Genomic DNA, 27,900 nt, shown 5'->3' with positions numbered 1-27,900 from the left:
TATCTTTTTGATGGAATGACCATTTTCATTTTTGCATGAACTTACCATTTAAATAAAAAAGTGACAATATAATAGAAACAAGTGAAAACAGAACATGAATAAAGAGCACAAATAAAAGACAGTCAACAGTGAGTTGGTTCATGTGGCTGAACAGTTTATTGGTAACTGTGTGATATAAAAGCAGCAGTAACCCAGTGAGAAACGGAGATGAAGGTGAGAGGCTCAGATCTTGTTAAAGGCAGCAATGTCAACACTCTGGACCTACAACATAATGAGGAACAAGTGAAGTATTGGTCAGTATATAATGTAATCAAAGTGTGCATCTAAAAAAAAAAAAAAAACTTATCCTTTCAGATTTCACCTAACCATGATAAATTATTTTATTTTAATGAATATATGCAATGTTTTTTGGTCATTGTGATAATTTTCATTTTAATAATTTAATTTATTCTTGTATTAATTTTATTACGGTTACTGTATTACTGTAAAACACACATTTGCAAATATTAATACATCAATATAAAATCAGTTTTTTAAATTGCAATATAAAATAATTTTAATTAAAAATATATTTAAAACTTATTTTTTAAATCTAGTTTATATAATACAATTTAATATATAACATTAATATAAGTGTTTTAGGTCTTTATTTTGAAAGCAATTGTTCATTTGTCCTCAATTTATCCTCCATTTTATAAAAATTACCATTATGCAATAAATTAAGTGTTTATACATATAGCGTTTTACTGACATATTTACAATATTATGGATATACAATATGCAAATATATACAGGTTTTGCTTTTAAATGTACTGTATATAATGCACAAATAAAGCCTATATTTAAGACCAATTTTTTTTTTTTTTGCAACAGTATTTTATATATATATATATATATATATATATATATATATATATATATATATATATATATATATATATATATATATATATATATATATATATATATAAAAAATAATATTTTTTATTATAATTATAATTTATAAATATAATTATTTTAAGCCAGTTCTTTATTTTCAGGATTAAAGTAATTATGATTTAATGCAAAAGTACAATGTGATGAACGGAAACTGAAAGCTAAAAATTAAAAAAAAAAAAAAAAAAAAAAAAAAAAAAAAAAAAAGTACAATATTTGAAGACATTTAATTTTCTTTATACAAAATAAAAAATGTATTTTGATTGTGGGGAGAAACGTGACCAGATCTTATTCTCAAATTCAACAAAAAATATACTGCACTTACGTAGTCCTCAAATTTGGTGATCTCCTCTTCCAGAATGTCTGTTCCCACTTTATCGTCTTCTACGACACAGTTGATCTGCAGCTTTTTGATGCCGTAGCCGACAGGAACCAGTTTAGAAGCTCCCCACAGGAGGCCATCCATCTGTATGGAGCGCACACACTCTTCCAGCTTGGACATGTCCGTCTCATCGTCCCACTGATCAATAAAAAACATATTAGAAACAGAGGAATTATCCTCGACACTTTAAAGATTGTGTGTGCTTAAGGTCTCGTACAGGTTTGACGTCCAGCAGGATGGAGGATTTGGCGATGAGGGCTGGTTTTTTGGATTTCCTCTGGGCGTATTCCTTCACCCTCTCTGCTTTGATACGCTCTGCCTCCTCATCTTCCTCATCACTGCCAAAGAGGTCAATGTCGTCATCGTCGTCGTCAGCGCCATTATGTTCCTCAACCTTGGGCTTCTGGACAGGAGCAGTCTTCAGATAAAACAATATGCAGGTTATGAATGACTGAATTTGTTTAATGCACAAACATTGACTTTATGAGGGCAGGATTTCACATCTACCTTGGTAAAAGTAACAGTCTTTGAAGCCGGCGCTTGGCTCTTCTCCAGCACAGCCATTCTGGACTCCAGTTTGGACAGAACTGCTCTCAGATCATCCACCACTGGAAAATTAACAGCTCTATTAGTCTCACACTGATCACGAGCAGCTTCAACACAGAGTAACAAACTGGATTTTCAGCCAAAACGCAGTCAATCTCTGGGTCTGTTTCAAACTATAGCATGCTGGCAGAAAATGAATGAATGAATAAATAAATTTAAATTAATAAATAAATAAAATTGAATTAAAGTCTGGGGGAAAGGGTTCAAAAACAAACCTAAAAAAAAAAACCAACATAAATTAATACTGATAATATATATAAATATATAATAAGTCAATTTAAAATGTAACTATCATAGTATTGAGATACTACTTTATTCAGTTTCAATTTCAGAGTTCTAATAATTTAGTTCTTTATTTTTTGACATGTCTATATAGATTTTATTAATTTTATTTTCAGTTTTATTTTGTAACATTACATGTATTTTATCAAATTTACATATTTTCTGTACTTTTTCACATTTTCTAGCAGACAAAATACTATAGAGCTGATAACTAGAGATACTCAAAAGAAATGTAAGAAAGCGTTTACAAATATACAAGGAATCATTTTTGCCACTAAAATCCAATGAACATATCAAGGTCTCACTTGGAAAAAAAAAAAGCTTGCCATTTTATTATATTGCGGCATGTGAGAAGAGATGAATCATATAGTGAAATCCTACATGTTAAGCACATTTCTCAACTGTGCTGTTTTTATGCACGTGGCCACACTGGATCGCCATCATTCATTATGGCTTATTTCACTGACAAGTGTCAACAAACACCCATCAAGTCTTCAAATCAAGGACTGTGAAATTGCTGTCTAGGTAGGCAATTCATTTGATTTTGGAACAGCCATCACATCGGTCTCTTCTCATACGTACCTTTGTACAGATTCTTGTTTTCCAGTTCCAGACTCTTCATACGAGAGACCAGCTCACTCTGATCCTCAGACTTGCTGGCATTCTGACTCTGCAAAGCAGATGGAGGACAACTGAACTTTAGTGAACTACATCTCATAAAGGACTGACTGTTAAAAAAAAAAAAACACACACCATGCAGGGCTGTGACTGCAGACATGCCAAATAAAAGATTTGTCACCTGTAACTAAATAGAAATCATGTGGATGCACTTATAGCATGATATGTTGGAAACACTAAAATAACATTTTACTACATGAATGTGCATGCATTTTACTTAAACGCTTAAACTTTATATGAATGCATGAAAACTGTCATGCATTATGTCTGTGCTCTTATAAAACATCTGTTTTGTAAGTGTCAAGCAGTAATGTGTATATGATCCACACTGCTCCAGGCTCAATTGACATGCTTTCATTCAGACCACCCCACAGCACTTACGGTCTTCCTCTCCCGCGTTTTTTGAGTGCGAGTGTGCCCTTTATTACTCTGCAGAGCGGTCTTCGCCTGAGAGATTCACATTTAACCACCACAACCACAAACAAATCAAAGAAAGAGACAGGGATAAAATACTGTAACAGCAAGAGAGTTTTGCTCTATTAAAATTCAAAGAAAGGAAGCGATCATAGAAAACATGAATGCATGCATTACATGGCTTTTTTCTTCTTCACTTTAAATTGGTCTTTTAATGACCTTCATGTTGCTGAGACCTATATTTGTGCAACTGTGCACAACTCTTTTCAAGGACAAGAAAACCCCAAAATTAAACTTTGCTTAACATTCTCATGCACATGGCCATCCAAGAAGTAGAAGACAGTTTCTTCATTAAAACAAATTTGGCAACATTTTGCTTTGCATCTCTTTCACACCAATGGATCCTCTGCAGTGAATGGGTGCCATCAGAATGAGAGTCCAAAAAAACATCACAATAATCCACACCACTCCAGTCCATCAGTTAATGTCTTGTGAAACAAAGCTGCATGTTTGTAAGAAACAAATCCATCAATGACTTGTCCTGTATATTACAACATTATGGACTTGTATTTTAGCCAGAAGCAACAGCTTAAGAGTTAAATAATGTAATTTAATTGATGATTGGAGTGGTGTGGATTATTGTGATGGTTTTATCATCTGTTTGGACTCTCATTCTGACGGCACCCATTCACTGCAGAGGACCCATTGGTGAGCAAGTGATGCAATGCTACATTTCTCCAAATCTGTTCTGATGAAGAAACACACTTCTACATCTTCAATGGCATGGGGTAGGTACATTTACAGCAAATTTTCATTTTAGGGTGAACTAAAGATATGTTTACAGTTTCTCAAAATCCAAATAAAAAAAAATGCAAGCACACATTTGCTGTGTATTCATACATAAAAGCACAAAGCATAAACACACTAACATCGTCAGGCAACTGCACAGCAACCTGCTTCCTTCTTACAACATTAACGCTGATAGATGAAAAAAAGACTGAGTGTAGCACACACAATGCAAAAAGCACAGGCACAAACATAACCAAAGATGTCATGCTGGGAAGGAGATCAAGCTAGACCTACTTGCACGACAAGACCGTTTGCTACAGTGAATTTAGGTGAACACAATATTTGACGTCATCTCTGATTCTGAGTCAATGCATTAGAGTTTTCTGAAGTGTCTAGTAAGCATATGCTTTGGAGATAAGGAAGGTGTCAATTATAACAGCTGACAGAGGAATCAAAAAGTGCAGCATCATTGAGAAGAGACCGTGGGAGCTTCTGTCTGTTTTGGGAAATTTATGGAGCAGTTTAAGAAATCTGTAAAATAAGTTAAAATATTGACAAGCAAAGTCTTCAAAAATAGTGCAGCAAACAGAAATTATTTTTAATTGGTCCTATCGATGTACCAACTTTTTTGCCCAAAAGAAACAAAATGTTTTGGAAAAAGCAAAATTAAAATATTTTTACATTCATTATTAGTTTTCAAATGTAAAGGTCCATTCAAAACTATTAACATGCAGCATAATGCAAACTTTTATCAGTTTCCAAGAAATACATTTTGATAATTTAGGTGTTTTAGTGAAAATTAAATGTATTTTTTTACAAAATACAGCTCACTGCCATTAGATCTGGAAAATACATTCTATTGCAATGTCTTTGCTGCTGACAATATAAAATTAGAGAATATAGTGTATATTGCAATGAAGTTAAAATATTAAATTTGACGTTTTTGTAGGAAACAGCATTATCTGTATAATTATTTTTTATTTCATAGAAGTACTTAATTTGGGCGATCAATGGCCCAATATTAGCAAATATAATACATATGATGTAATATGTTTTGAACGCACAACAACAAAAGCTCAGTTTTCTAAAACAGTTTCTGTTTGTTAGAGTTTCCATAGTATAATTAACTCAACCAATGGCATATGTTTATGTATGTATGTATGCGTGTATATATTCAGGTTTATGTTTAAATTCAAAACTTCAAAACGAATTAATCCACCAAATCTCCCGCCCTTCCAAATCCTTACACGGTTCATAAATCGTGTACATGGGTTAATAATCTACATGTACAGTTTGTTAATCCATAACTACAGCTGATTTTATTTCTCCCTGCCAGGGGCACAGACGGGGTTCTGTAAACATGCTAAAATAGCACTGGGATATTTTTGGAGTGGGAGTGTTTGTACTGTAGCTCCAGTCTTGATGATCAGCAGCTGAACTAAAAACTATCCTGTCAATTTTCACTTCCAACTTGGTCATAGCGTCATGAAGTGGAATTAAATAAGCCCTTCAAATTGGTCCCATGCAGGACTAGCGTCAATAATAACTCTACTTAAATGTGCTTCACAAGACGATTACAGTACCGATTCAGTTGCTCCAAAAATGAGTTGAGATTATGATTTCTTTCATATTTCGGAGGCAGTACTCACTCCGGCTAGGGATTGCTGGATATTCTGTCGGGCTTTAGCAATGTCCTGCAGGATGGCACTAGCATCTTTCTCCTGGAAGGGTACAGCGGGTTAAAAAGGCCCAAAAAAAAAACAGCAAGAGGCTGTGAGTGAGCATTCAAGCAAGCAAACAAAAATGCACAGGTGCATAGAGAAGCGCTGTCAGTGCAGACTATTAAGCATATGAGTGAAAAGAAAACAGACACTTGGAAAAATAGATGATAGATGGACATACAGCAGCTGAGTAAACAGGAACTCATGCCTCACCAGGAGGAATCAGTCACCCTCATTCATCAAGACATTTACTGGTTTGTGTGAAAAGCCAAACTGAGGAAGATTTTTTAGACTTTCAACTTATGCTTTGCTGTCGGTCTGTACCTGAGGTGTCTGAGGGATGCCATTCATGCCCTCGTAGAAGCGTCTCTCGGCCTCATCGTATCTGGACTTGTCAAACCAGATGTTCTCCTGGGCAAGTCCTTGAAGTCCACTCATTGTGATGCTTAGAACACAAAAAGATGTGAGCATCAGAATTAAACATATAGGTTTAGAAAGACTCAAGTACAAAAAAAAAAAAAAAAAGAATTCAAAATGCAAGTCTAATGATTATTTTTATATATATATATATATATATATATATATATATATATATATATATAATTAATTCAAGACAAAAAAAAAATGCAAAAAGCATTAAAACATAAAGCAAGCACAAATCAAGCCAAGCACCATCCATATGTGCAACATGTATCAATACATCCTTTTCAGTATTTTCACAACTTATGGCAATTTATTAGTTTCAGAACCATTTAGTTTTTATTAGTTCTACTGAATTTGGATTTTTTCCCCCCTTACAATTTAAAAAGTATTCAGAATCATTACTAGAGTTTTTACTGCATTCAAGCTTTTCTCGTTAAAAAAAAGTTAACAACTTAAGTTATTTGTGGATTAATGCTTATTGGAGACGCGGACCGTTTCAAACGATTCAGTTTGATTTGGTGAACTGGTTCAAGAACAACCGGTTAAACCGAATGATTTGTTCGCGAACCGGACATCACTACTCTGCCAATGCTGAATAAAGTCGTAATTTTTGGACCAAAATGTATTGGCGATGCTTCAACAAATTCTAACTGACCCTCTGATGTTACATGGACTACTTTGAAGATTTTTTTATCACCTCTCGACAGTATACCGTACATACATTTTCAATGGAGGGACAGAAAGCTCTTGGACTAAATCTAAAATATCTTAAACTGTGTTACGAAGCTGAACGGAGATCTTACGGGTTTGGAACGACATGAGGGTGAGTCATTTATTGGTGAACTAACCCTTTAACTTTAGCAGCCGTGATGGACAATAACTAGTTAAATACAGCTAATGCAAGTAATTTTACTGTTGTTGTTTTTATCTGAAAACAAGGAACATATGCCATAACAATAAACAAACAAGCAATGAAAAGAAATCAGACAAACAATATAATATACTGACAAAATGGGAATAAGTATTGCAACTAATGTACCTACCTAAACCAACCTATCATCAGTTTATACAAATATCTATACTTCTCCTTAATATACTGTACATTTCCACACAATGAACCACCAGTGTGTAAAATCTACTGTGAGATGCATTGCATTTTGTATTCAAGTATGTGAAAGACCTTATTGTGAAAAAAGCCTTCATTAATCTATTTGTTATGATCTAATTTAATTCTTGCCATGAACAGATCAAACAGACCTTTACTGTCAAAGTCAGAATCAGTTGTTCAGAATGATAAATTAAAGACTGCAAATGATCAATAGTAAACCCTGTATATCTAAACACCAACTTCAAGATGCAGGAAAAAAAAAGTAGTAATGTTTTCCAGGTCTCGCATTCACATGGATTTTGTAGAATGGTTATTTGGACTGAAGTCCATTCAACCACTAAAACTAAATTATAATTTTTTGCTAACACGGGTTGCAGACAATGGGACAGATTTTGCGTACCAAAGCCCTTGGATTAGTTTCACACGGATCAACTTTCACCCAACAGCCAATGGTGACACGAACCAGGCTGAGGCTTTTGAAAGGTCTTTTTTTTTTTTTTTTAATCCACAAACAACTCACAAAAACACACCGTTAAATAAATGAGAAGGCAGTTCCTTAAAGTTAATTGTCCCATGCCCCTAAACTAGCCATACTTGTCCCTTTTCTGAGGGGCACGTTCAGTCTCCGAGAAGACCCTCTTCCTGTTACTTTTTGGGAGCTGCCGATCGGGTTCAGACGAGGAGCGCTGGTGGGTTGAACCCCGGTGCTGTTGACGTGATGCATAAGAACGGGTGTACGTTTGGTTCTCCTCCTCTTGCAGTTGTTGCGCACCGTTGCGTTTAGCCCTGAAGACAAGGGTGCGGGGAATTCGATCTTTTGGGGAAGATGAAACCAGAGGTGTCCCAGTCCCTGCGCTCAACAAGGTTTGATAAGCATCATCTGCTTGCTCGTATACGCTGCGGTTGAACCAAACCTTCTCTCCTCTAATGCCCTGTGAGGTCCGATCATGACACAAAAGACCTTTTTCTTCAGGACCCTGATTTTCAGACCGGGACAAACGAGTGTTTTTCCTCTTTCCGTCATTTGAATTCGGCAGATTCCTTGTCTGTTCGTGTTTAGTTTCTTCTTTGCCTCGAGACCCCCGCTGGTTCTCCATTCTCTAGCTCATTCACAGCATATAAGGGAAAAAATAAAAATAGGCAGATGCTGAAAAATTAGTCTAAGCTGATGTTGGACACAGTAAACGAGGACAGAGAAGGAAACAACTAAGCACATCCAGAAGGCCTGCAAAACAGCCAGTCTATATCAGCAGAAGACTAAGATTTCTCGAGGGAAATATTCCAATAGGGATTCATCAATGGAACCAATGAAACAAATGGAAGTTTTGAATTAAGACATTGTCAAATTTTGTCAATTTTAAACATGCAGTCTGGCCAAAGATAACAATTAGAGATGTAACAAGGCTTGCCTAATGATATGTGATGATTCAAGTCGGTTGAGATGATAAACAAAACCTGATATAATTGGAGCTGAGGTTTATATGAATGGAACTTTAAAGGGGAACTTCAGAAAAGGTATAGGCCTGGATGGTATTTTCTAGAGGTCGACCGAAATTGGATTCTGCCAATACCGATAGCTAGGTAACAGTAATAATAAATGTTGAAATTACCACACTCTAATAGGGCCCAAATCTTTTTTTTTATTGTTTCCTAAATTCCATTTTATTTCTTTCCAAATTCCTTTATTTAATTTTTCTGGATTCTGTTTTTTTTCCCATTTTAATTTTACTCCACTCCTTTTTAATAGTTAAATTAAAGTTTATTAATCTTAAAGTAATAATGCTTGCTTAAATTTCAGTAATAGTAGTAGGCTATGTACATTCTACTGGACAACAGACTTCAAAGTCGGACTTTTATTTTGACAGGCTGCAAAATAAATGAATTCCTTTACAATTCTGTGCATGTGATATGATGCTTCTGCTCAATTCAAATGGTCAAATGCTCATGAAGTGACTCTCAAAGCAATTTTGGAGATGTTCTTCATGTGTTTTCGTCCTCATTTAGAGACATCAGACGCTGAAATCACTGCATGCGTCGCACACTAAACTGTGAATTCCATTTTTATGAATGGATTCTTCGATTTGTCCCCGTTTTCTGCATCGCGGGAAAACATAGGGCCCTACAATTATACCAGCACAATGTATACTCACACACTTTAACTGCTTCTATTATTGAGCACTTAATGATAGTCTAACCAAAATAAAAGAGCTGCGCTGAGTCGGAGAACTGACCCTTTATCACACACACTCCAGACCAGTCTCGTTCAACTCAAGCAGTGGTCTAAAACAGTTTATTTATTCACCAAACGGACACAAGTTTACTTAAAGAATGAACAATGAGGCAAAGATAATTTGAAGTTCAATGTTTAAAAAAACGGAGCAAACGGAAAGAGCAATCTATATTATAGCTTAATAAATATAGCTTATATATAAATATAGCTTAATGAAACATACAGACTTTATTAGAGCCACAATATACAATTCATTATGTACATTAACAACGATTCGGGGCAAATACAATGTAATTTAATGGAAAACTATGTGAATGGTGCTCTCATGCGCGGTAGTTTTTTTTGTCTGTTTCTCGCTCTGTTCAGCATCAAGCTTGTCTAAACAAACAGCACGTGCTGTCAGTGATTTCAGCCACTAGAGGCCGCTCTTGCACTATATAATGAAAACAGAGCCTTCTCAGCCGCTCCAGCAACAGACTCAAACCAGGGAAACTATCAGACGCTCCAGCAAGGGAGGAAACGCGGAAAACTATCGGCATGGATTTTTGCCGATAACCGATTGTTCCAGCAAATTAACTATTGGTACAGAATAATTGGCAAAACCGATAAATCGGTCGACCTCAAGTAATTTCTAGAGCCAAATATATTATATTATATATATATATATATATATATATATATATATTTTTTTTTTTTAAATGTTTGCCTATGTAGGAGATCCAAGTTTATTAGGGCCCGAGCACCGAGGTGCGAGGACCCTCTTGTATCTGCTTTGTTTTTAGGGCCCGAGCACCGAGGTGCGAGGACCCTCTTGTATCTGCTTTGTTTTTTATTATTATTATTCTTCTTCTTCTTCTTCTTCTCCCGAATGAATCGCATTTTTGAGGGCTTTAACATGCTCAAAAAGTCATGAAACTTTGCACACTCGTCAAACCTGGTGAAAATTTTCGTCTGATATAGGATTCAGAAGAGGGTGTGGCAAAATGGCTCGACAGCGCCACCTATACCAAGAAAATCAACAGCCTTCCAGCTATGTTTCACGTACATGCACGAAAATTGGCACACATATGTAACACACCAATACCTACAAAAAAGACTCTTGGAGCGAAATTTTAAACCCAACAGGAAATCGGTTATTTTTAATATTATGAGCATATTTTGTGTAATTTTGGTCATTTCCATGTGTTGTATTTTAACGAACTCCTCCTAGAGAGTTCTTCAAATCAACACCAAATTTGGTATGCCTAATCTAAAGGCCTTTGCGATGTAAAATTGCGAAGATCCTGACTTTTCGTTGAAGGGCGTGTCCGTGGCGGCCTGGCGAATTTCGATGATTCGCCATGAAAAATGAAGTTGCTATAACTCACACATACAATGACCAATCTGCCCCAAACTTCACATGTTTGATGAGACTCCGAACCTGAACAGATTGACATGCCCATATTCAGTTATAGTCATAGCGCCACCTATTGGCAACAGGAAGTGACATATTTTATGCTGCGACGAAATACTCCTAGAAATTTTATGACATCAATGTCTTTTTTGTGGTCAGTCTAATCTAAACGCCTGTGCGATGTTCAGTTGTGAAGATCTTGAGTTTTCGTTAAAAGGCTTGTTCATGGCGCCGCGACGAAGTTCGATGTCTCGCCATGCGAATAAAAGATGTTATAACTCAGGCATAAGATGTCCGATCTTCCCCAAACTTCACATGTGTGATAAGAGTCCTGGCCTGAACAGATCTGCAGGCCAATATTCCACCGGGTGTGGCAGAATGGCTCTATAGCGCCACCTATACACTTTCAACGGAGTGCGCCTCGAGCTATGTTTCACGTACATGTACAAAAATTGGTACACACATGTAACACTCCAATACCTACAAAAAAGTCTCTTGGTACAAAATCCGGATCCCAACAGGAAGTCGGTTATTTTGAATTTTCCCTTCAAAATTGGTGTTGTTTTTGCCATTTTCAGGGGTTGTACTTTAACGAACTCCTCCTAGAGATTTATTCAGATCAACATCAAACTTGGTCAGTGTAATCTAAAGCCCTTTGCGATAATAAATTGTGAAGGACTTGAGGTTTCGTTAAAGGGCGGGTCCATGGCGGCCTGAAAAATTTCGATGTTTCGCCATGAAAAAGGAAGTTGCTGTAACTCAGACATACAATGTCCAATCTGCCCCAAACTTCACATGTTGGATAAGACTCTTGACCCGAACAGATCTACATGCCAATATTCAGTTATAGTAATAGCGCCACCTATTGGCAACAGGAAGTTACATATTTTACACTGCGACAAACTACTCCTAGAAATTTTATGACATCAATGTCTTTTTTGTGGTCAGTCTAATCTAAAGACCTGTGTGATGTTTAGTTGTGAATATCTTGAGTTTTTGTTAAAAGGTGTGTCCATGGCGCCGTGATGAAGTTCAATGTCTCGCCATGGGAATAAAAGATGTTATAACTCAGGCATAAAATGTCCGATCTTGCCCAAACTTCACTTGTGTGATAAGGGTCCTGGCCTGAACAGATCTGAAGGCCAATATTCCATCGAGTGTGGCAAAATGGCTCAATAGCGCCACCTATACACTTTCAACGGAGTGTGTATACACTTTAAACGGAGTGCGCCTTGAGCTATGTTTCACGTACATGTACAAGAATCGGTACACACATGTAACACACCAATATCTACGAAAAAGTCTCTTGGTACGAAGTCCGAATCCCAACAGGAAGTCAGTTATTTGGAATTTTCTCTGCAAAATTAGTGTTGTTTTGGCCATTTTCAGGGGTTGTACTTTAACGAACTCCTCCTAGATATTTATTCAGATCAACACCAAACTTGGTCAGTGTAATCTAAAGCCTTTTGCGATCTTAAATTGCGAAGATCTTGAGGTTTCGTTAAAGGGCGTGTCCATGGCGGCCTGACAAATTTCATTGTTTCGCCATGAAATAGGATGTTGTTGTAACTCAGGCATAAAGTGTCCAATCCTCCCCAAACCTCACATGTTCGATAAAAGTCCTGCCCTGAACACATCTGAAGGCCAATATTCCATTATAATGATAGCGCCACCTGCTGGCAACAGGAAGATTGGCACATATATGGAATAAACATTGATATATTCTACTTATATTTATGAGTTTAAACGCATATTTCTCACCGTTCACCTATTAACTAAAGCCACTCGCTGCCGGTGAGCCCGGGTGCGAGGGCCCGTTCATCGCTGCTTGCAGCTTTAATTTATTAGGGCTCAAGCCTGGAGGGCGAGAGCCCTATTGTTTTCCTTAGGATTATTTGTTATTATTATTATTTTTCTTCAAGGTTTCGGGGGCTTTTGGGGCCCTTAACATGCTTAAAAAGTCTTGAAAATTGGCACACACATTGGAACCTGCGGCCATTAGGGCCGGGCAGAGACTGATACACGGGCGTGGCACAGGGGCTCTACAGCGCCCCCTGGAATACTGAGGGCCATATATCATACATACTTGCACGTAGACACACGAAACTCGGTACACATGTAGATCTCATCAAACCAAACAACTTTTGTACTGCATGTCATAGGCTCCGCCCAACAGGAAGTTGGATATTTAGGGTTTAGTATTCATATTTTTCGTCAAAGTTGTGGGGGCTTTTGGGGTCCTTAACATACTCAAAAACTCACTCACAAAAACGCACACTTTGGAATCTGTGGCCTTTAGGAGCCTGCAGAGGCTGGGACCCGGGCGTGGCACAGGGGCTCTATGGCGCCCCCTGGAACACAGTCATAAATGTTGATGTATAGCTCACACATACTTGCTCGTATTAATATGAAACTCAGTACACATATAGATCTCATCGTGCTGAACAACTTTCGTACTGCATGTCATTCGGCTCCGCCCAACAGGAAGTCAGCTATTTAGAGTTATGTAAAAAGCGCATGCTCTGGAATTTGAAATACTTGTCATAGGTTTTTTTGCCGATTGCCACCAAATTCGGTCAACATGATCTCAAGACATTGGGGATGAAAAATTGCCAGGGGATTTTTGATATCTCGAACGGTTTGCTCGTGGCGAGGTGTTGAAATTATGGCGAGAAATGAGAAACAGGAAGTGTCTAATACCATCCACATACATTTCCTGATTTTAATCAAACTGCATCAGATTATTCGTTGTATGATGTCGATCGCATATATGTGACTATTAGGAGTCAAAGTTATAGCGCCACCAACTGGCAGCAGGAAGTGTGTCATTTTCAAAATGATTTGAATTCAGCATCTTATTTTTACTCGATTTGCTTCAAACTTCATCAGAATAATGTTAAAACACAGCCGATATAAATCTGCTGGGGGGATATTGATATCTAAAAATATTGTTGCCGTGGCAACATGTTAAACTGGAATACTTCTCAGGTGATTTTGAGGCATATAACATGCTTAGAATTTCATCAAACTCAGAACACATATCAGTATTTATGATAACTAGACACTGGCAAAAGTTCATAAGAGGGCATGGAAGAGGCACTCTATAGCGCCACCTTTTGTCAAAAGTGGCGGGGTTAGTTTTAGCTACAGACACCAAACTCGGTACAAAAATTTTTCTTATCAAGACGGACAACTTTCTAATTCACAGTCATCAGCTACGATCAACAGGAAGTCAGCTATTTTGATTTGAATGTGGATTTTTTTTTACATTTAGCTGTGAATTAATGCATACTGCTCAGAGGAGAGTAACACTATACACACCAAACTTTGTCTACATGATGCCAAAACATTTTAAACAACTTAAATTGCCAATGGATTTTGGATAGCTTAAACGGTTTTGTCGTGGTGATTTTTTTAAATGACAGTAAAAATGGAATTATTAATTTTTCTGCATTTTTAAATTCCAAACACTTCAAAACCTTTTTTCGTACAGAAAAAAAAGTCATTCTGAGTAAATATGGATAGTTTCACGACTTTACAACACTGTATGGATAACAGAGAATTAAAAAACTGTCAGACATCTCATCTCACTCTGTCCCTCTGTTTGAGTATATGTGCTTCAGACTTCCATTGTCTGAGAGAAATAGCGCCCCTACAGGTTCAATTCCCGGACTTTTACTTTCACTTTTAAATCGGTTAAAAATACAAATAAATACTTAGATTTAATTCACACTGACAAGCTAAACCAACATATCTGATTATTACCGGTTCAGGGCTCATGGATAAATTATTTCTGGCCAGAGATACGTGAGAAATAGGAGAGATGAATCACCGCTGTGATCACGAGCGTCTGGAGTAAAGAGCTCAGAAAAAACGAATTTATTCCTGTTTTAAAGCTTTTAAAAATAAATTATTACAGCGATATCACACAATCAACCAATTAGAACACACCAAGAGCTAAATTCAGATGTTTTTGAACTGTTTGTGTGAAAATGAATTATTTGCGGCTGCCTATCTGAAACCACCGCCTCCGATCAGCGCGTACAGTGTCGAGCTCAAAACAAACGAATTTATTCTTGTTTAAGAGCTTTTTTAAATAAAATATTACCACAAATGCACACAATAAACCCATTGTAACACAACAAGAGGTAAATGCAGGTGTTTGTGACCTGCCACTTTCCTGGAGTCTCAGAATTACAATGTGCCAGGTTCTGAGAGATCTAAGATTCCAAAAAATTATTTAATTAGAATACTATGAAGTATTGTGAAATACTATATATTAAGACTTTATATATAGGCTTAATTAACAGATTAGAGTGACTCGTGAAGGACCAGCACCACCTCCTCTTGTCCGATGGTTTGAGGAATATATCTTCCAGAATCCGGGATTAAGATTTAGAAGCTCATTTTTATTCCACCTCCTTTCCTGAAAGTCTGTCTTGCAGAATTGACTAAAAATTAATCTTCACATTAATTCCTAATTATTTTGCAATTCTTTTTGTCAGTTCTTCTTGACCTGTTTTTCTCTTCCAGCTTTCCTGGACTATTGTATAGCACTCATAAATGATTAAATAAAAAATAATGGTAGTTATTAAGATTGATATGGTTTAGAATTGGTAAAATGTGCTTGGAAAAAAATCACAAAACAATGTTTTAATGTTTAATTTGGAATATTAACTGACATGAATGAATGCTATATAAATATTGTTCATGTTAACATAATGTTTATGAATGGAATCTTATTGTAAAGTGTTACTAAAGTTATATATATATATTGTTCTGTGAATGTGATTTTAAAGTCTAGATGATTCAGATTAACTCTTTAACTGCCATATCCTTTAAAACCTCACTGCCAGAGGGATATTGTGAATGCATGTGCCCGCTGGGCACAGTTTACCTGATGCCACCGGGGTGGCGATGGCACTGGTGGCTTGAGCCCGCCATCGCTGCTTGCAGCTATATTTATTATTATTCTTCTTCTTCTTCTTCTCCCGAATGAATCGCATTTTTGAGGGCTTTAACATGCTCAAAAAGTCATGAAACTTTGCACACTCGTCAAACCTGGTGAAAATTTTCGTCTGATATAGGATTCAGAAGAGGGTGTGGCAAAATGGCTCGACAGCGCCACCTATACCAAGAAAATCAACAGCCTTCCAGCTATGTTTCACGTACATGCACGAAAATTGGCACACATATGTAACACACCAATACCTACAAAAAAGACTCTTGGAGCGAAATTCTAAACCCAACAGGAAATCGGTTATTTTTAATATTATGAGCATATTTTGTGTAATTTTGGTCATTTCCATGTGTTGTATTTTAACGAACTCCTCCTAGAGAGTTCTTCAAATCAACACCAAATTTGGTAAGCCTAATCTAAAGGCCTTTGCGATGTAAAATTGCGAAGATCCTGACTTTTCGTTGAAGGGCGTGTCCGTGGCGGCCTGGCGAATTTCGATGATTCGCCATGAAAAATGAAGTTGCTATAACTCACACATACAATGACCAATCTGCCCCAAACTTCACATGTTTGATGAGACTCCGAACCTGAACAGATTGACATGCCCATATTCAGTTATAGTCATAGCGCCACCTATTGGCAACAGGAAGTGACATATTTTATGCTGCGACGAACTACTCCTAGAAATTTTATGACATCAATGTCTTTTTTGTGGTCAGTCTAATCTAAAGGCCTGTGCGATGTTCAGTTGTGAAGATCTTGAGTTTTCGTTAAAAGGCTTGTTCATGGCGCCGTGATGAAGTTCGATGTCTCGCCATGCGAATAAAAGATGTTATAACTCAGGCATAAGATGTCCGATCTTCCCCAAACTTCACATGTGTGATAAGAGTCCTGGCCTGAACAGATCTTCAGGCCAATATTCCACCGGGTGTGGCAAAATGGCTCTATAGCGCCACCTATACACTTTCAACGGAGTGCGCCTCGAGCTATGTTTCACGTACATGTACAAAAATTGGTACACACATGTAACACTCCAATACCTACAAAAAAGTCTCTTGGTACGAAATCCGGATCCCAACAGGAAGTCGGTTATTTTGAATTTTCCCTTCAAAATTGCTGTTGTTTTTGCCATTTTCAGGGGTTGTACTTTAACGAACTCCTCCTAGAGATTTATTCAGATCAACATCAAACTTGGTCAGTGTAATCTAAAGCCCTTTGCGATAATAAATTGCGAAGGACTTGAGGTTTCGTTAAAGGGCGGGTCCATGGCGGCCTGAAAAATTTCGATGTTTCGCCATGAAAAAGGAAGTTGCTGTAACTCAGACATACAATGTCCAATCTGCCCCAAACTTCACATGTTGGATAAGACTCTTGACCTGAACAGATCTACATGCCAATATTCAGTTATAGTAATAGTGCCACCTATTGGCAACAGGAAGTTACATATTTTACACTGCGACAAACTACTCCTAGAAATTTTATGACATCAATGTCTTTTTTGTGGTCAGTCTAATCTAAAGACCTGTGTGATGTTTAGTTGTGAAGATCTTGAGTTTTTGTTAAAAGGTGTGTCCATGGCGCCGTGATGAAGTTCAATGTCTCGCCATGGGAATAAAAGATGTTATAACTCAGGCATAAAATGTCCGATCTTGCCCAAACTTCACTTGTGTGATAAGGGTCCTGGCCTGAACAGATCTGAAGGCCAATATTCCATCGAGTGTGGCAAAATGGCTCAATAGCACCACCTATACACTTTCAACGGAGTGCGTATACACTTTAAACGGAGTGCGCCTTGAGCTATGTTTCACGTACATGTACAAGAATCGGTACACACATGTAACACACCAATATCTACGAAAAAGTCTCTTGGTACGAAGTCCGAATCCCAACAGGAAGTCAGTTATTTTGAATTTTCCCTTCAAAATTGCTGTTGTTTTGGCCATTTTCAGGGGTTGTACTTTAACGAACTCCTCCTAGATATTTATTCAGATCAACACCAAACTTGGTCCGTGTAATCTAAATCCTTTTGCGATCTTAAATTGCGAAGATCTTGAGGTTTCGTTAAAGGGCGTGTCCATGGCGGCCTGACAAATTTCATTGTTTCGCCACGAAATAGGATGTTGTTGTAACTCAGGCATAAAGTGTCCAATCCTCCCCAAACCTCACATGTTCGATAAAAGTCCTGCCCTGAACACATCTGAAGGCCAATATTCCATTATAATGATAGCGCCACCTGCTGGCAACAGGAAGATTGGCACATATATGGAATAAACATTGATATATTCTACTTATATTTATGAGTTTAAACGCATATTTCTCACCGTTCACCTATTAACTAAAGCCACTCACTGCCGGTAAGCCCGGGTGCGAGGGCCCGTTCATCGCTGCTTGCAGCTTTAATTATTATTATAATTCTAATGATGACATGAGTAATGATACATGGTGATATTAATACACGCTTATTCCTTCTCGGTCTCTCTTTCTTCCCTACAGATGGCTGAAAAAGGTGAATGCTGTAGCAGCAAAGTGTGGGACTACTTCTGCAAATACTTCAACTTTAGTATTATAATTTATTTATAGTACACACACAGACTGTTAAAACCAGCTTCAAATGGAAGAAAGTAAAAGTGTTAAATGTTTAAAATCAGACTGTTTTTTGATCATTAAAAAAATATATACTTTTGATGTGCAATTGTTTAGTCATTGAGACTGTAATCTAAGGCTTTTTTAACATAAATCCTTTCTGGAAAGTGGTTTATACAGCCCACATACATAGAACAGGCAGATATTTTGCTATTGAATTTTGTGTAAGTGCAGTTTATAGGAAATGGGTCTAATATCCAGTTTATTTTCAAAATCAAAATATCGGCTTATAAATCGACTCTTTTCGAGTTAATATCGGGATCGGCCCCCAAAATCCATATCGGTCGGGCTCTAGTATTTTCTTCTCATTTTGTCTCTGTATAATGCATATTAAATTATTATTTAAGCACAATGCAGGAAAACGTTGTATCGCTGCTGTTCCATAAGCGCCACCTGCTGTCAGAATGTTAATCTGTGCTCGTGTTGCCAGTTGGCCATTTTGGTTTAATGCAGATGAATTTGATCTAGTATAAATTTTAAAACAATCTGTTTTTGCTCTAAATTTTTTAACTATACAATCAAATTTGAATCAACAACAGCTCATGCTTCATGTATGCAGCATCATTGTTTGGATAATGATAAAAATACAGTTGTTTCCTTTAATTTCAAATGAAAGAGTAAAGGAAAATCCTTTGTTTATATAAAGATTAATTGTATTATTTATTTGATTTGGTATTTAAAATTTTTGTTAAAACAAATGTGAACAAATCGTATTGTGAAACAGTATCATGAAACGTATCGCACTGCGAGCTAGTGAATCGTTACATCCATTGACAATTACCAAATCGTTATCTCTTTGAATTTTTTTTTTTTAAAAATCAGCCATGCAAGTTGAACAAAACAGCATGAACAAGAAGTTAACTTTTTGGCCATACCCAACAATTAACATAAAATTGCAGTCAAATGCCAATATTTTAAAATGCATATATTCTATCTTATTTTTAACTTGATGATGTGTAATGCATGTGCAATTTGCTGTTGATTACCACATCTTTTCTCTAAGATAATCACCTGGTTAATAAATGCCATCTGAACAATAAACAGGAAAATCAGAGAAATATGCACACAATCCCAAATCCCTTCACTGGAAACTATCCTGAGCTGTGATGTGAAAAGCAAAAGTCTCCAAAGAATATTAAATGTACATTTAAATGTCATTACATAAAGTTGACCATCTCATTTAATATTTTAATGTCGGTCAATGGAAACATTTTAATAGTGCAATTAGGGCATCTACCAGGAAGGACTAACTGGACCGTGCTAACCTGCCAAACCTTGATTGGGCCAAATGCTACACCAACAGCTGAAACATTGGCTATGCGAGACATGCAACACATACTGTAGTGTACATTATGTGAAAAAGGTAACAATCACGTTGAAAATAGCCAGGAACATTCTATTAACGTGTTTTTAAGGGTGGGAGGACAGTAGTCAAATCATTTCCTACCCTAAGAGAAAATAACATTGAAAATGAGGCGAAGTCATGCCAAAATTCAAACTCCAACAAAATCCAAACTCCTAAACTACATTAACTATTCTTTAGCTTGAAAATCCACACAAATTACAAACACATCATGCAGTGCATTTCCACACTCACCCACTGAAGTGTTCAGCGAAAACAACAGATGACGAGGGCTTTCTACCTTCCCTTTAACAATGAGCATTTAATTATTAGATGAGCTGAGAAATGAGCATCAAGGACTAACTCATCTGAAACCAGTGGCCCACAAAAGACTGACTAAATGGGGCAAATTAGCCTGGGACTACAAGCCTGTAAAAGCATAGATGGGAGCGGAAAGTTCTGCAGGTGATATACTGACAATGTGCAAATGTAAAACACACAAAATGACCAATGCAATCTACCAAGGATTTTCATATTAGCAACTATCCCAGACGTGTCAGGCCAGAATAGGTTAACTTAAGACATGTTTTTTAGGTTGAAATTTCAATAAACTTATTTTAAGTGAATGCTGAATCAGTTTTTATTTAATAGCAGAATATTTAATATAATTTTATTTAATTTTATACTCCCCTCCCATAAATATTGCATTTGAATGGGAAACTCCTACAAATGCATATGCAATAAGGTCAGCCTTTAGATAAATTTTGTCCACATTTTCAAAGCTTATTTTCCAGTGTTGTTAGTTAATCGACCCATAGAGTGATGAAGACATATAGCATTATTTTCCATTATTTCCAAAATTGACCAATAATAAGAATTTTATAAAAGGTTACTGTGCTTGTTTACAGTGTCCAGTGCTGTTATCAAAAATGTCTCAAGAAAGAGCATGTTTGATACATCAAATTATGGTGTTTAAAACAAGAATAATTAAAGTTACAAATTGTATTGTTTGCCATCTATCAAGCTGTCATTTTCAAATGCAAAGCATGATAAAAAAAAAAATACTGTTTAATTGTAATGAATTCATAAAATACCATTAAACTTACCTTGGCATTTCAAATGGAGAGAAATTCATAATATGAAGTGAAATAGATGCACGTTTTATTTGTGCCAATTAAAAAGGGGGAGTCAATGAGACTGACACTGGCTTGTAGGACATGGAGAGCAAATAAACCCGAGTAACACGTGTAACCCAGATTTAAACCAGCTGATAGAGACCTGTAGGTCAGGATTAGATGACACATACAGATCCGTTACAGATGCTTTTTATGACCCACCCTGTTTATGAACACATGAAACACAACCTACAACACTGAAACTTCATGTATGCTGTCACCTTCAACTCCACATGCTTTCATGACAGTTTTATAAACTCGTGAAACATGGGTTTTTATCTACGTCTGATAGACTGTGAGTGCGTGATGTGGAGGAAGCTGAACAAGTTCGGGGAGGTTTAACTGAGTTTCACCACGTGGCGCGACATGCACAGCGGAACACTTCAGTAATAACACGATAAAAGTAAAATATTTTTACCACTTATCGTGTTAGTGAAAACTAAAATTTTACTTACTTTCGAAGAGTTTGATAAGTGACAAGCGGTTCGAGTTCAACTTCCCCACCGGAGTCCTTATTACAGAAAGAGACTGAGAAAACCGGGTAACGCGCACTTATAGCTGACAGAGGGGTTTTCATTTACATTTAATTGTTCATATGGTACTATTCTACAAAGGCCATACGATTTGAACTTTCTTATATACGTAAATATTAATAAACAATTGTTTAATGTTATGCAATATGTAAAAACTTGTAAAATGTAGAAGAGTGCAAGGATGTTATGAATGTCACACCCCCAGAACTGAGATGGTACATTCAGTTACGTTGCAGTGAAACATTCCGTCCTCGTGCCCGACCTAACAGCTGCACGTTAATACGAGCTCAGATTAAAGCTATTAAATCAAATAAAAACTACAAATAAAAACTTTCTACTAAAATTCTGGTTTTTTATTTTAATTTTCGTGAGACTTTTTGACTTCTCTTTAGCTCTTATGAATTAATGCCAAAACTACTTCGGAAATAGTTATTATTTTATACTTCTGTAGCTTCTTACTTCTGAACGACAGATGGGTATTATCTGACGATGTCACCGAAACATTGTTTTACATCATTAGGACACATTGCCCCAGTTTCACAGACATTGCTTAAACACTAAAGTGTGTATCTGAGCTGTTTTAACTGAAAGCACCTTCTACTGACTGATCTTGAAATATATCAGTATTTGTTTTGTCTCAAGATGCACTCAAGAAATGATTCTTCTAATATAAGGCATGTTAATAAAAAAAAATACTTAAACGTCCTAACTGAGCTATGGCCTTATCCTAGTTTAGCCCAAACCTTGTCTGAGAAACCAGGGGCCTGTACCAAGATGGTAGCTGAACAAATTCAGAGTCAAAGGATTAGTTTTGAGTTAACAAAACCAAACCTCTCCAATCTGGCTTTGTTGGTACCATGATGCTGATCATCAACTTTCTTTGTCAGCTCGGGATTTGATCCTGAGTTTGTGAATGTGACGAACAACCAATCACGAGCCTTGCAACACAAAGCAAGTTTGATTTACTTCTCATGAGATTCAAAACTAAAGGTTAAAGGTTCTGCTAAGGGTTAAGAGATTGAAGAATATGACAAGTTTAAACGTCATATGTAAAATGAAGGAGGACAAATAAAATAAAGAATCTTGCTCTATCAGTGCAGTGACAAGTGAAACTTGTTAACTTAGTTTATACATTTGAAAATATAGTGATAGACTCAAACATGTAAGGTCAGATTTTTTAAATAGTGCAATCTTTTGATACTACAGCTTATTTATATGACATGATCAGTATACATTAATATTTATTTTAAATAAGCAATTTATAATAACTGTTCAACTAAAATTACCTGTGTGTAAAAGATAAATAATAATAATAATAATAATAATATAAATCACAATAATTATATAAATCATAAAATTACTCATTTAAAAATGACATAATTATCATTAAAGCCAGACTTCTAATTTTTTTTTTTAGCATTAGTGACCTTTAATTTGGAGCAAGATAAACTGGAGTGACTTTGTGTCAGACATGTGACACTTCTAACTTCAGTTGGTCTTGGATTGGTCTAACTTCAGTTTGAGATCTCTAACCCAGAACATAACCTGCCCCGGAGCAGGTTAGCCGAGGAGTGTAAGTTACTATGGCAATGAATGCCGCTAAAAGCCAAGCCACTTACGTGGTACCTAAAAGCCAGGATTGGTATAAACTAACCTGATACTTACGTGGCTAGCCAGCTAATCTAGCTTCACGGTATAGGTCCCAGGGCATTATGCATTTAAAGTAATACAAACATAAATCTTTAGATCTACATATTTCTTTTAGTTTTTTTTTTTAAAGATAAGTTTATACCAGGAGTGGGGTTCGAACCCACAAGGACATTTGTCCATTGGATCTTAAGTCCAACGCCTTAACCACTCGGCCATCCTGGTCATCTGCACACAGCATTGCAGTATGTAGTGTAATTCCAGGCCAGGAGTCCTGGACCAGTACTTTCAGCATTTTCATTACCTTATTTATCCCTAAATATGTCAGCAATAATATTGCCTTAGTAATTGTAAACATTTCTTTTCCTGTGTCCTCAATATCCCTTTTCATACTTTAGTTTTGCAAATCTTCAATATCACTTTTCATACTTTAGTTTTGCAAATCTAAAAGCTACTTAGACGTACAAGCTTTGTAGTACAAAAAAAAAAGAAAAGAAAAAAAAAAATCATAAAAAAACTTTGCTTTCTTTCTCCTTAATCCACTGAACAATGTCTGAAAGTGTATATTACTAGCACTTCCTGTGTTTACTTGCCTCTTATAATGAATGGCTTGTTGTATTCCTCAATTGTAAGTCGCTTTGGATAAAAGTGTCTGCTAAGTGAATAAATGTAAATGTAAGTAAAGTGACTGTTAACATCAACAATCAGAAATATTACCATAATGTTACTGATACAGTCTACATGGAATAATGTTCCACCTACACAAAATTATTGGTTTAATAATTCGAAATGCATATCAGTTTGTTCTCTCACGATCAGTCTTTGTAATGTTTGTTGTAAGTGAAATCTTTTGTTTGACCACTGGAGTTGTGGAGCGGCTTTGGAACAACTTGTAATGTTAAAATAGCTTTATAAATACATTTTAATTTAAAGGCATTTCTTTGAAAAATTCATCCATATATCCATATATCCAACAATCGTGCTGGACAAATGTTGGGTCAGCTATCTTGCTGAATGGGACAGTAAGCGAATTAAACACAAATATCAGTGTATCCTAATTTCTATTAACAACTTGCATTTTGAGATTTCTTTTTATCCCATATGATAAAATATTTTATATAGTTTGGTTATTCATTTTAAATAATCTCTCAATTTTGAATCTCAAACATTACTCTTTTAGACCTTTTCCAATCTCTCAGTTTTAATCACAATTTTAAAACCACATGGACATTTTTCTATTGGTTTTTAACACAACAAGTTAACCACTCTGCCATCCGTTTTTCAAAGGATGAAATGACAATTTTCACATTTTGGATCAAATCAATTCTGAGGTTAAATCTCATGATAACCCGGCTTTGAATGGACTAAAGCTTCTACCAGGAGTGGGGTTCGAACCCACGAGGACATTTGTCCATTGGATCTTAAGTCCAACGCCTTAACCACTCGGCCATCCTGGTCTGAAAGAAGCTCTCATTTGGTTATCTTTCGAATGTAGAAAGAAAATCAGGTAAAGCATCTTTAATTATTATCGCCATGTTCTAGTTGATAGATCTGGAAAAAGCGGAGTGGCTTCATAGTAGATTAAGACCATCAGGTGTTCCTTTGACTATGTTGCCGTGTTTCTTTAGTTTGGGAAAAGGTTAAGTGCCACTGCTGTTCACATTTTGGAATAAGTCAAGCCTGAGACTAAACATTATACTAATCCCAGTTTTGAGTGGTTTGAAGGTTTTGCCAGATGTGGGGTTTGAAAACACAAGAATATTTGTCCATTGAATCTTAAGTACTGTGCAACACAACAGTATAGAACCCATATTTGTCCATTGGATCTTAAGTCAAACGACTCAACAACTCATCCATCCTAAACAGATACTTAGATGGTTAGATGGTTGTTCAAATATAGAACAATGCAAAGGGAAATAGTTGAACATTTAGTACAATCATGCTCTTAAAGGAAAGAAAACTATATTTCATGAAAGAGTTGGATTTCTTTGGATTTTTGTTGTTGTTGCTGTTGTTGTTTTGTGGGTGGGTATCACACAGAAAGGTCTTCTGGCCCAGCCAGAAACATGTTAAAAATAATATGTTGTTGGCTTGAGTTTTCTAATCTTTCTTCAAGAGTGTATCAAATGTACAGCTGATCAATGGAAATAATTAATAATAAAGCAAAGCATTCCTGCTAGGGATGGATGGCAAAATCACACGACATAACATTAGTCATTAATTATACAAATTTAGGAAACGTCTTTAAGGTAAGCTTTCACTTAAACCAAGTTGTGTAATCTTCTGTTCCATCAGAGATACTCACCAAAGGAATGAAAACTCTGCCAACCAATCCTGGTCTTTCCTACAAAATCCCTAGAAATGGCTCAGTGTTTTTACCAATGTTGTTTTCAGTTATTCACATTTAACAGACGATATTTATCCCCCGAAACAACTGCCCCCACCGAACAACCTAAAAATAGGTGTTTTCTCATATTAAATACAGATGCACCAAGCATGCGCTTGTCTATGAAATCAAAAAAAAAAATAACTTACCTCTACAAATATCCACACATTTCTGAAACAAGCATTGAACATTTCTCCGGATGCATTTAACAAACAACTGCTCTTATTTTCACAGCCGTGAAATTGGGTTACGTCTTAATGTGCGCGCTCCACGACCCTGCGACGAGGACGCGCACACGTGCATCAGTCGAAGAGGGAGCGATCGCGAGTTTGACTTCAGTGTAAATTCAAGAAGAATAGCAGATAACTCTTTTTGAGGAGTTACAGCGATATTCTGTGCTTCTCGGGTCTTCACACACACACTTGGCTTTTATTAGGCTGTACAAAACCTGTGTTTATTTACTACTTTTTGAAGAGCTGTTAATGTTAAACATTTTCTGTATTTAAATTGTACAGTGACCATTATATAAAATAATATATAATATATAAATATAAAATATATTTATTTCAGAACGAACAAAACTTGTACCGTTTTTATCATGACGTTAACCTTAAAAATAACACATCCTTATTTATTTAATAAAAAGGAAAACTGTGCCAGTTTGATTACTATTTCGTCCCATTACACTTTATTTGAAGTCATTTAATAATAGATTATATAATACAAGTGCTTCTGTTTTATTGTTGTTGTTCCAGCACTGTCAGATGATATGTTACTGTAACAACCGCACAAAAGGACAAGGAAGGCAGAGACCCGCACAATCAGATGGCAGTTTATACACGATTCTTTATTACTTGTTAAAATATAGCATTCTCTCATAAAACAGATTACCCCTTGTTTGCCTAAATTGGCCCACATACAAAACGGACGAGCTCACATCAAGTGAGGAGGATACACAGGAAATCTTCAATTATCAGTTTACGAGTCCACCTAATCAGCTTCTCGAATCACGGTATTATCTCAAAGTTACATCGGTCACGAGCTCTCCTAGCCCAAAGTCATGTCCCTAGCTGTCTAACACATTTACCCACCACTGACTACCTATCTTCACCGCCGGAGATACTAATTATCCCGAGCGGCCGTCTAGCGTTTCCCCATCAGTGAGAGCTCGCGGAATCTCTCCCGACTAGTGCTCAACCCATCCTTAAATAATCCCCATCTCCTCCTACATCAGCTGTACACTTTAATTTAATCAAGCCACAACAATTCATTCAAATTAAGGGGCGTGTGCATTAACACCTAATTCCAATTATTCCCTTCTCATTACACTACCCCCCCACCAGGCAAAAAGTACTCGTCCTCGAGTTAAGCAGATAAATCATAATCCAACAGACTGGCCGGTACCCTCCTGGCCCGCGATGAATGTCTTTCAGCCAATCCGTTCTTTATCCCAGACCGCGACTCACAGGCTATAGATCCAATAGGCACAGCCGCACAGGAGCTATCACCAGAAAGGGCTGCACCCACATCCAATGTAGGGACAGGTAACGGAGTAGGAACAGAAGGCATCATAACGTCCAGCCCAGGATCAGGTGGCAGAGCAGGGTCAGGATGAAGTGCAGAATCGGCCACTAGAGCAGGGTCAGGATGCAGCGTACTCCTTTCCCCAGCCAACATTCGATCCCTCTCAACACTCTGCAATTCCGGCCTTCCTGCAAATGAATTAAAAACATATGGCTTAAGACGATTAAAATGCACAACTCGCTCAAGCCCTTTTTCTTTTGGAGCTATTCGATACAAAACGTCCGTCACCCGCTCAATAACAACAAACGGCCCCACAAAATGCCTTTGCAACTTTGGACACAACCCCTGCTTACGCACCCTATTCTTCACCCACACAAATTCCCCTTCTGTATAAAACTGATGGGACACTTTTAAATCAAAGCATCGTTTCTGCCTTCCTGATGCTTTCAGTTGATGCGCTTTCACAGCCTCCACTACCGTAGACAAGCTTTCAGCTACTTTCTCCACATAATCATTTGCCGAATCAAAATGTTCTGTCTCCCCCACTCCCAACACAACGTCCACAGGCAAAATAATCTCTCGTCCAAACAAGACCTTATATGGTGAAAACCCTGTAGTAGCATGTATACTGCTCCTATAAGCCATCATAACGTATGGCAGGAGCGTGTCCCAATTCTGCTGATTACTATCCACAAACAAAGACAGCATAGAAAGTAAAGTACGGTTAA

At 36.7% G+C, this 27,900-nt stretch overlaps 1 protein-coding gene and 2 non-coding genes across 13 annotated transcripts; all 3 read right to left on the bottom strand.

The window, feature by feature from the left end:
- Positions 1-133: 133 nt before the first annotated feature.
- LOC113113032 (elongation factor 1-delta-like) lies at positions 134-21,674 on the bottom strand. Of its 11 annotated transcripts, XM_026279140.1 has the most exons (11): positions 21,538-21,596; positions 20,163-20,213; positions 7,934-8,439; positions 6,133-6,253; positions 5,737-5,808; positions 3,266-3,331; positions 2,789-2,876; positions 1,826-1,926; positions 1,536-1,736; positions 1,262-1,456; positions 134-261 (listed from the first exon to the last, which is right to left on the bottom strand). In XM_026279140.1, the coding sequence occupies exons 3-11, from the start codon at positions 8,434-8,436 to the stop codon at positions 223-225; spliced, it is 1,386 nt and encodes a 461-aa protein (XP_026134925.1). In that variant the 5' UTR covers positions 8,437-8,439; positions 20,163-20,213; positions 21,538-21,596; the 3' UTR covers positions 134-222. The 11 variants fall into 11 exon arrangements, with proteins under 11 accessions (XP_026134925.1, XP_026134975.1, XP_026134947.1 ...); XM_026279190.1 differs by lacking the exon at positions 7,934-8,439 and having other exon boundaries at positions 21,538-21,674; XM_026279162.1 differs by lacking the exon at positions 3,266-3,331.
- Positions 21,675-23,404: 1,730 nt separating this feature from the next.
- Positions 23,405-23,487, bottom strand: trnal-uaa (transfer RNA leucine (anticodon UAA)). Its single transcript has one exon. It is a non-coding gene; the product is annotated as a tRNA-Leu (tRNA).
- A 1,149-nt stretch (positions 23,488-24,636) lies between these two features.
- Positions 24,637-24,719, bottom strand: trnal-uaa (transfer RNA leucine (anticodon UAA)). The gene has a single exon. It is a non-coding gene; the product is annotated as a tRNA-Leu (tRNA).
- Between the last annotated feature and the right edge of the window lie 3,181 nt (positions 24,720-27,900).

Source organism: Carassius auratus, chromosome 2, assembly GCF_003368295.1.
Source record: "Carassius auratus strain Wakin chromosome 2, ASM336829v1, whole genome shotgun sequence".
Classification (NCBI taxonomy): domain Eukaryota; kingdom Metazoa; phylum Chordata; class Actinopteri; order Cypriniformes; family Cyprinidae; genus Carassius; species Carassius auratus.
The sequence above is the reverse complement of the archived record's forward strand: the minus strand, read 5'-3'. Positions and strand labels throughout refer to the sequence as shown.

Excerpts from the sequence above, each read along its gene's own strand:
- LOC113113032 (XM_026279140.1), bottom strand. The coding sequence starts at position 8,436 with ATGGAGAACCAGCGGGGGTCTCGAGGCAAAGAAGAAACTAAACACGAA. Across the intron at positions 6,254-7,933 it reads GCCCCTCAGAAAAGGGACAA|CATCACAATGAGTGGACTTC; the intron begins GTATGGCTAGTT and ends TTGTGTTCTAAG. Across the intron at positions 3,332-5,736 it reads TCCAGCAATCCCTAGCCGGA|GCGAAGACCGCTCTGCAGAG; the intron begins GTGAGTACTGCC and ends TGAATCTCTCAG.